This window comes from Pteropus alecto, unplaced genomic scaffold (genome assembly GCF_000325575.1).
Source record: "Pteropus alecto unplaced genomic scaffold, ASM32557v1 scaffold78, whole genome shotgun sequence".
NCBI lineage: Eukaryota > Metazoa > Chordata > Mammalia > Chiroptera > Pteropodidae > Pteropus > Pteropus alecto.
Window position 1 is genome coordinate 6566894 of NW_006443124.1, and position 9562 is coordinate 6576455.

The 9562-nt window shown below is 38.4% G+C and overlaps 2 protein-coding genes and 1 non-coding gene across 3 annotated transcripts in view; 2 read left to right on the plus strand and 1 right to left on the minus strand.

Moving 5' to 3' along the window:
* CTNNA1 (catenin alpha 1) overlaps positions 1 to 9562 on the minus strand; it is a 301788-nt gene that overhangs the window by 276788 nt on the left and 15438 nt on the right. The window lies entirely within an intron of this gene.
* HSPA9 (heat shock protein family A (Hsp70) member 9) overlaps positions 7 to 9562 on the plus strand; it is a 13679-nt gene continuing 4123 nt past the window's right edge. Inside the window, exons 1-10 of the mRNA XM_006923060.3 lie at positions 7 to 199; positions 1532 to 1590; positions 1807 to 1894; positions 2661 to 2842; positions 3603 to 3727; positions 4283 to 4356; positions 4453 to 4559; positions 5047 to 5209; positions 5665 to 5757; positions 8248 to 8467. Of these exons, the coding sequence (XP_006923122.1) occupies positions 119 to 199; positions 1532 to 1590; positions 1807 to 1894; positions 2661 to 2842; positions 3603 to 3727; positions 4283 to 4356; positions 4453 to 4559; positions 5047 to 5209; positions 5665 to 5757; positions 8248 to 8467 (1192 nt within the window). The 5' untranslated portion in view covers positions 7 to 118. The remainder of the gene's footprint in view (positions 200 to 1531; positions 1591 to 1806; positions 1895 to 2660; positions 2843 to 3602; positions 3728 to 4282; positions 4357 to 4452; positions 4560 to 5046; positions 5210 to 5664; positions 5758 to 8247; positions 8468 to 9562) is intronic.
* LOC112472069 lies at positions 8849 to 8919 on the plus strand. Its single transcript, XR_003043511.1, has one exon. It is a non-coding gene; the product is annotated as a small nucleolar RNA SNORD63 (small nucleolar RNA).

Sequence of the window (9562 nt, forward strand, 5' to 3'; positions counted from 1 at the left end):
CCCCCGCCCCAAGCCCACGTGGTTGGAGGTTTCCAGAAGCGTTTCCACTGCCGCGCAGCGCAGCTTCTGGTCGTCCGAGCGCCTGTTTGCTGCCTCGTACTCCCACCACCTAGCCGCCATGATAAGCGCCAGCCGAGCTGCGGCAGCCCGTCTCATCGGAGCTACAGCCTCCCGGAGTACCACAGTCACCCGCCACCAGGTATGGAACAGCCGGGCCTTTCCCGAGGGGCTCACGGCCTTGGGCCTCGTTGAAGCAGGCCGCGCCCTTCAGGGTCAGACTCCTTTGGTGGAGATCAGGAGGGGAAAAAAAGATAACGGGTCTTCAATAATGAACGCTGCGTATTCAAAGCCTAATACAGGGTTTTGCCTCCATGTCTCGGGCCCTGCTGAGTCACACCCCTCGCGAACGTACTCTTATTCCATGAAGTAGCGGATAGTGATTCTGACAGTCCGTTCTGTGGCTAATTGGACACATTTGGCCTTCGTAGCGAGGGACGCAATTCTAGTTGGGAGGGAACCGCTATTCTAGTTTTTATTTTCACCTACGAGTCGGAGGTACGACTGTTCTTCCCTTCTGTAAAATACAGTGTGTGCAAGGACCCCGTTGCTATGATGAAATGAAGAAAGTATTTGAACAGGAAATCGAAAATCAAGCTGGTGTTTTGTTTTGTTTTTAAGTAATATTTGCCTCGCTAGTTACTCAGAATCTTTGGTGTAAGATTGTTCTTTTCTGTTATTTCAGAAAAAAATAAGCGGATTAGGAAAAGGCCAAAAACGTACTTCATTGGATAACCGGAATTGTCTCTCTGTACTCACATACGGTTAAAGGAAGGCTTAGAAGTATCCTGAGGATAGGTTCTAACAAAGGTCTTTGATCCTTGTTAGAGGCGACACTCCTGAAAAAAATTTGTTACATTCCACAAAATTACTAATTCTAGTTCCTTTAAAGCAGTTGCTTGGCAGGATCAGGGGAAATTTAACTAAAATCTATATCAGCAATACATGCATAAGGCTTAGGTGTACACTGTTCCTGACATTGAAATTGAGACGTTTCTGAATAGCACGTTGTAATGCAGTGATTCACAATCAGGCAGTTTTGCCTCCCCAGGGGACATTTCGTAATTTCTGGAGATAATTTTGGTTGTTAAAAACTTGGGGAGCCATGCTACTGGCTTCTAGTGGTAGAGGCCCACAGTGCTGCTAAACATTCTAGAATGCACAGAACAGACACCCACAATAAACATTTGGTTCAAAATCAATAGTGCCAGAGTTGAAAAACCCTGTTGTAATATAACTCAAGACAATTTTATATCTAATTTCTATGACTTATTCAGAAACTCATACGTTATTTGTTTCAGTACAATGCCTCATGCGTGAAATACTTTATTATCTTAGTATACTTTGTACGTAATAGCCACTCAATTAATAAATGAAAGTCTTAGACTTTGATGTGTCCTTCAGAAGAATACTTGGAACAAGTTCAAGTTTTCATATGTAGTTGATGGCTGATGCAATTTTTTTTCCATTTTAGGATGGCTGGAATGGCCTTAGTCATGAGGCTTTTAGAATTATTTCAAGACGAGACTATGCGTAAGTAACTTCATTTTCTTTTTGAGGGATGATATAAATATTAAATCCCAGAGCAGTAATCTCTAAATTTGTGATTAATGATTACACTCAGAAAAAAAAGGATACATCTATATTATAGATTATGTAATTCTCACATTGTCAAATATGTATTCCTGCAACCATTTTGGAGACCATTATTAAGATGATAACTGTAGCATTGTTTTAAATGTTTTACAGATCAGAAGCAATCAAGGGAGCAGTTGTTGGTATTGATTTGGGTACTACCAATTCCTGTGTGGCAGTTATGGAAGGTAAACAAGCAAAGGTGAGCATGGTTGGGAGCTCTGGATCATGTAATGATAGCTAGTACCCAATCTGGAATTCTGTGTCCTTTGGCTTAGATAAGGGACATTTTAAAAGCTGCTTTTAAGTTCTTAAGACTCTTGTGAGGTAAACCTTTGTGTTTAGTTTCATGGTGCTGATAATTGAATGGATTTGACTTCCCAGGGTTTGTGTCCTGGTATAGAAGTAACACAAGTTACCATTAGGATCTATTGGGATGGCTTGCACTGTTACATCTACAATCAGAGTCCTGCGTTTTTGTCAGTTGAACCAAGGCTGGATGTACTGACTAGTCTACAAACAAGTGGAGCTCCACATAACACAGGGGCTGCATCCTAAGTAAAGTATGTTCTTAGGAGCTTCCTGCTGTAATAGAGGCAGCTATTGTAGAAGCCTCCTTACTCTTTTCATGAAACCATTTTTCCCCACTGTGTTCTTCTCAAGATTTAGAGCACCTGGGAATCTTGAATTACTTCTTGGCAATATTTTTACATACCTGAAACTTTTAGCCATTACAAAAAAATTAAGTAGATTTAATTTTCCATATGGGAGGAAAGATTACTTTGACCCTACATTGACTGTGAAAGATGTGATTTATGTTTATCCTATTTTTTTCTGTTTATATGTTGTTTCAAAGTAAAGAACTAAACATATTTTAAACATCTACTGAAAGATACTTACTATCAGTATTCACAGAGACACTGGTGGTGACTGGAACCTTATTCTCCATCTTGCTTTGGGAATTTTAGGTGCTAGAGAATGCTGAAGGTGCCAGAACCACCCCTTCAGTTGTGGCCTTTACAGCAGATGGTGAGCGACTTGTTGGCATGCCAGCCAAGCGACAGGCTGTCACCAACCCAAACAACACATTCTATGCCACCAAGCGTCTCATTGGCCGGCGATATGATGACCCTGAAGTCCAGAAAGACATGTAAGTAATAGCAAAAGTTTATTTGCAAAGAATCTTTTCAGTGAGATCCCTGGAGCACCTTAGCTTAGTAATTTTACATGTCCTTGGGGGTGAGCCCTGCTGCTGCCAAAAGGATATCTCCTTCAAAAAAATTGACTTCTGTCTCCATAGATTAGGATTTTTGCTGTGTATAGAAATGGTATATGAAGATTTGGCTTCCTATTTCCAAACCAGATAAATTGGTGTTAAACTCATAAGACAGATAATGGTACAGGTTCCATCATGTTCGATCAGATGTTTTCAAGGTTGTCCATGTAGCATGTATCAGCACGTAATTCCTTTTTATTGCCAGATAATATTTTATTGTTTGGATATGTACTATGTTTTGTTTATCTATTTGTCAGTTAATGGGCATTTGGGTTATTTCCAGTTTAGGGCTATTATGAATAGTGTTGGCTATAAACACTTAATGTACAGGTTTTTGTGTGGACGTGTTTTCATTTCTCTTGGCTGGACACTTAGTAATGGAATCGATGGGTCATATGGTAACTAATCATTTTCCAAAGCAGCTGCATAAACCTTTGGTGAGAAGTGAAGAATGTTCAAGTTTCATCAGAATGTTTTTACATTAATGATTATTTTATAAAGGTTTTCATTAAATGAATTTGTCATTGGCCATGGATCTCTTGGGATGGAGAGTGGACATTCATGGTATGTGGTAACCTTGTCATGATAGGTTGCACTGGCATGTTTTCTCATATATAATTTTTGTGTTTTGCAGTAAAAATGTTCCCTTTAAAATTGTCCGTGCCTCCAATGGCGATGCCTGGGTAGAAGCTCATGGGAAACTCTATTCTCCAAGTCAGATTGGAGCATTTGTGTTGATGAAGATGAAAGAGACTGCAGGTGAGAAAGTTCATTTCATGTCTGGGAAAGTTCTAAGAATTGGGTGATTTTTCTGAGATCACTAACTTTCATGCCCCAGTGTTCCTTTGATGAGTCTCTGATGGCTTTTATACGGAGAATCTAGGAATGGGAAAACTTTGTTACTCTTCGTACTTTCCCTGCAGATTGAATTGATCTTCTACGTTTTCCTAACGGTGGCTTTCTTGGTTGTTTCTTCCAGTAGGAGAGTAGTGTATTAAAAGCCAAAAGACTGCACATTAAGTTTTTGTCTCTGTCAGGTAAAATTTAGAACTTCCCATTTGAACTTCCCAATGTTGTTGTAGCTGGTGAATCTTCACTAAAATGTTAATGAGATATTGGTTTTTTAACCAGTGTCTTTAATTAAAGTGTTTTTCTTTAAAGTCTCTACACGTTAGGTCACATGGTGAAAAACTGATGAGTACTCTGTGTCTCCAAGAGGATGACAAAGGTTGTTAGGTTACATTAGTAATTCTGTTACCTACTTCATCTGACAGAGAAATTCACGATTGGATTAATTCTTTGATTCTTTTCCAGAAAATTATTTGGGGCATACAGCAAAAAATAGTGTGATCACAGTCCCAGCTTATTTTAATGACTCTCAGAGACAGGTGAGTTCATTTAGCCTTTTTTTTTTTTTTTTTTTTAAAGAAATTAATGGTACTTGGAACACAAAGGTGGAAAATGCTTTTTCCTATTTTCTTCAGGCCACTAAGGATGCTGGCCAGATAGCTGGACTAAATGTGCTTCGGGTGATTAATGAACCCACGGCTGCTGCTCTAGCCTATGGTCTAGACAAATCGGAAGACAAAGTGTAAGTCTATGCAGTAAACTCCACTTAAATTTATGAGACTAACTTCAAGGAACCATGAGATTTACCTTAAGTTATCTTGATTTCTTAGTGATTGAGCCTTATGCTTAGACTAAAAATGCACTGCTTTGACTTTCTTCAAGGCTGTATGGTCTGTGTTTATCATTCATTTCAAGACTATTTATTTACTTTTTCCTAAGTACTGGTCTATGGTCATTCTTTTTTTTTTTTTCCTTCGGTATGCATGTTGGCAAGTATTTGTTCAGAAGAGTGGTTGAATACTTTCAATTTTGCTTTTAAATGAACTTATTTCATTTCAACTGTATATATATATTTTACATGTAGTTGTTAGGGCCATATGTTAACACAGACGTTACTTAGGCAGTTAACCAAATTTAATAATTATTCTACCTTGGGGAAAATAGCCAAGTTTGTTTGTTTGGTTATTGAAGTAAGTTTTGTTCCTTAATGCCTCCTTCTTTCTTTCTAGCATTGCTGTATATGATTTAGGTGGTGGAACTTTTGATATTTCTATCCTGGAAATTCAGAAAGGGGTATTTGAGGTGAAGTCCACCAATGGAGACACTTTCTTAGGTGGAGAAGACTTTGACCAGGCCTTGCTACAACACATTGTGAAGGAGTTCAAAAGAGAGGTTAGTGTGGTTAATATGTAGACATCGGGATAATGAGAATTTCTTTGTTTAGATTGTTGTTTGTTTATAATTTTTTGCCCTGAGTAGAGCACTGAAATATTTGCATTTCACTTTCATGGGTGGACTGAACTATCCTGGCTATTGTAGCTTCAGATTGGGATTAAACAGATTAAAAGAATATGGCATTCTGTACAATATTGGAAAAGGAATTCTGGGAATTCCTTTTTTGAACTAGAATTCTACAGCTGAAAGAACTGACATCAGTTCAGCCCTCTGACTCCAGGTACAGATAGCTTTTTTAGAATAGGTTTTCTTTTCCCTATAGATTTTTAAGGGCAATAAGTAATTCATGCCTGTTTATAAAGATATGGCTCTATTTTGTGTTGCTACAGTTTATTACTGCAATTTAAATAGTATTTGTCGTCTCATTAATACTAGTATTGTATGTCTTATAGACTGGGGTTGATTTGACCAAAGACAACATGGCACTTCAGAGGGTTCGGGAAGCTGCTGAGAAGGCTAAATGTGAACTCTCCTCATCTGTGCAGGTGAGACATAGACAAATCCGAGCAGTTTTGATGGGTCTTTTCAGGCTGAGTTTACTTGAATAGCATATTCTAATTGCCTTAATGTTAGACTAATTTTTTTACAGTTTTCTGGTTGGTGGTAAAATCTTTCCATGAACAAAGGGGGAGTACTTTTTCCATAAGTTTTTATGGATGAGCTGAAATTTGTTAACTATACAAATCAGAGGTTATGTGTACTAGAGCTAAAATCTAGCAGTGTGCAAAATTATAATTGCTACCCTGTAAATACTAGGAGACTCTCAGAACTGCTACTGTCTTCACTTAAATCAAGACACCTGTAATTGTGTCTTATTTAATTATTTGTATCACCATCTAGAAAGTGAGTTATGAAACTTGGCTGAAGGCTGGAGTTTATACACCTTTGAAGTTTTTCTTCTGTGGGCATCACATTTGCTCAGCATCTGTTTAAGGTGTCAGCCTATGCTATTCCACTTCTGCGAGGTGAAGCTTTGCTTTTCCTTAACCACTAAACAAAGTGTAGAAAGCATATTAGGTCTGGGTCAGAGATGCAACAAGATAGAAGGCAGGAAATGTATTTCTGGATTCTCCATGGCAGCAGGGAAGCAGGGCTAGTTTAGTTGTTAGACTACCTACTGAGAAGGGAAGAAGTATAACCTTCAATCAAACTTGGATTTTTAAGTAATTATGAGAAGTGACAAAGTCAGCCATGATGTTGATGGTGTTGCTTTGTTCCTAGTATCATACAGAGTGGTAGAACTTTGAAACATGATGGGTAGGCTTAGGGTTGAAATAACTGTGGCATAGCCAGAGAATAGCTTATAATTCTTCCTGGGGGTCTGATACTTTTTGGAAGGAGGGGTTGGTTTTAGTGTAACTGTACAATAAGTCTTCACTTAATGTCATCAGTTTGTTCTGCAACTGATATGATACCAATTTTACCATAGGCTAATGGATAAAAATAAGTAATAAAGTTCCTATGTCATATCTTCAATATTAAAACAACTTTATTCAAAGACCTGCTGTATCCTATTGATAGGTATTTAAATTCTTTTCCAGCATTTTGCTATAATGTATATTGAGCATCTTTGTACATTAATGTTTGTTTGTTGATCGTAAATCTGTTGGATAAATTCCTAGAAACATTACCCTTGTGGAGATTACAGTGTGATTTGGGGAGATGGACAGGACATTATTTAGAACATTGTCAAACCAGAAGTAATGAATGTAGAGGCTCTGTAGGCACACTGCTGGGATTCAAGTCCTCTTTCATCCCTTGTTAGCTTTGTGACCTTGGATAAATTACCTAGCATTTCTACTATAAAATGAGGATGCTAATGCTAATTTCCCCCTTCAAGTTACAAAGATTAGTAATTCACATATGTAATATGCTTAGGACAATGTGTTGTGAATATAAGTACTCCAAATGAAGCTATTATTAAGGTGGTAAAAAGGCAAAGTTTTATCATTATAATAGAGGAACCTGACAGCTAAGTGGTGTTTGACATACCAAGGAATGCTAAAAGATGAGTTCATCAAGAAAAGATAAAGGGTCAGTTACTCTGGGACAAAGACCTGAGAAAGGGCCAGTGTGGCTGAATTGCAGATGGGCAAGGGGAGCATGGAACATAAGGCTGCAGGCTTTATAGATTTGTGATGTGGTGTGTAGAAACCACTGAAAACTTATGTCAGTGGCAATAACATGGTCAGATTTGAGTTTATGAAAAGTACTCTGAGATGGACTGGAGATTTGGTTTCGGTGGGGACAGGTTCTGTGGCAGAGGGCAGCCTGAGTGGATGTGGGAAATCATAGGGAAGCTATTGTAGTATACCAGTTGGCAAGAGAAAGGACTTGGGCTAAAGTGTGATAGTGAGACATACTTAGCTGGATTTGGGAAACGGGGACAAAACTTATGAGAACTGCTTAGTAATGAGTTATGTTAGTTTCAATGTTTTTAATCTATGCCATATTAGGATTTGAGTTTATTACATGGTGTGACGGTGGCAGTTAGGTGCTGTTTGTAGATGTGATGGCAATAAAGTCACTCCTTGTAGTTCTCTTTAGCATTTCTGTTGTAGCTTTCTAACTATCTTTCTGAAACTTACAAAGTTCTGGCTTGTGGCAGGTTATTTAGAGCATACCTTCAATTATTTTATTTATTTATTTTTTATGTACATGAAATTTTTTTAAACTTAGTGGGGAAAAAAAAACAGTGCGGTTTTTAATGTATATTTAGTGGCAGAACACTTCTCATTTCTTCATCACCTAAATGGGAATTTTTCCAGCTTCTCTCCTGTTCTCATTGTTTAATAACAGATTCTGTAGTGTTTACCTTTGGGAAGATAAGAGATTGCATCTTTGAGTCACTGTCTGGTGGCTGTTTTTAAAGTAGGTCTGACCCTCCCTGTAGTTTTCAAAGTCTTCCCGTTGTCTTATTTTAATTGAAAGAATAAAGGAAATCTTCACAACTGGTTTCCCTGCTTCCTTTGCAGACTGACATCAACTTGCCATATCTTACAATGGATGCTTCTGGACCCAAGCATTTGAATATGAAGCTGACCCGGGCTCAGTTTGAGGGGATTGTCACTGAGCTGATCAAGAGGACCATCGCCCCATGCCAGAAAGCCATGCAAGATGCAGAAGTCAGCAAGAGTGACATAGGAGAAGTGATTCTTGTTGGTGGCATGACTAGAATGCCCAAGGTATGGACCCATGGAATTCTGGCACGGAGAGCAGAGGCCCAGCACATAATGTTTTCTTGGGACAAATAGCTTATATTGTGTAGGGACCTAATTATGTGTCCTTTCTTCCATGTTAACTCTGAAAGGAGGATGAATTTGTTCCCTAAAGAATTCTTTTTCAGTCTCTTTTAAATTCAAAAGTATAAGAAAAAGGATCAGGAAGGGCAAAATGTCTTTGGGGTGGTAGCAGGGAGGATGTTGAACTCAAGTCTTATAGAATTCTTAGGGATGAAAGTTTAAAGTCAGAGATAGCTTAAAACCTTGGTACCAACTAATCTCTAGCGACAATCTTGGGCATGTGTCTTTGCAGCGCAGTTTGGGGTTTCTAATAACATGTCTTCAACAAAGATTTGTGCAGTGATGCATTTTATCAACACATCATTCTGAAAAGACAGGTGTGTGGAAAACTAATTACTGAGCACAGAACCTGTTGAAGATGCAGTTCTCTGTAGCTTTCACAGAATTATCTTAGGCCTTGTAATTTTCTTACTTTTTCTTTTGGAGTACATGGGGCTTAGGAATACATGCACAGAATAAATATGGAGGGGCAAAGAGAGGTTTGGGACCAGGATATCTTCATGTTAATGAATTGTCCCCGGTGATATTCAGATAGCACTTTTTCCTAATATTAGTAAAAAAAAAAGAGAACATGTTCCACATTAGCACTAGTGTTAAATTACTAAATAACCACCACTTCTTTTTAAGTTGGTTTTTAGTTGCTATGTACAAGAGGACTTGGACTATACAATTTCTGAGTCCCCTTGCCTGCACCTTCTATTTCTCGTTTAACGTGTTGTGTGGGAAACCAGGTAAAAAAACCAGGCAAATTTCTCCCAAATCTAAAAAGGCTATGAGATACTCGTTTGAGTATAAGGTATGAGTGTTACCTGCATGATACACTTAGATCATTAACAAGATTCAACTATGAAATAATAGTAATTTGAGTGAACATTCTTGGGTCTGAAGCAACATGTCCTGTGATTTGCTGGGGATTGGGACACACGTGTGCTCTCCCCTTCTTGGGCCTTTGCTCTGGGTAGTGGGTGAAAGATTCTTTTTTCTTAAT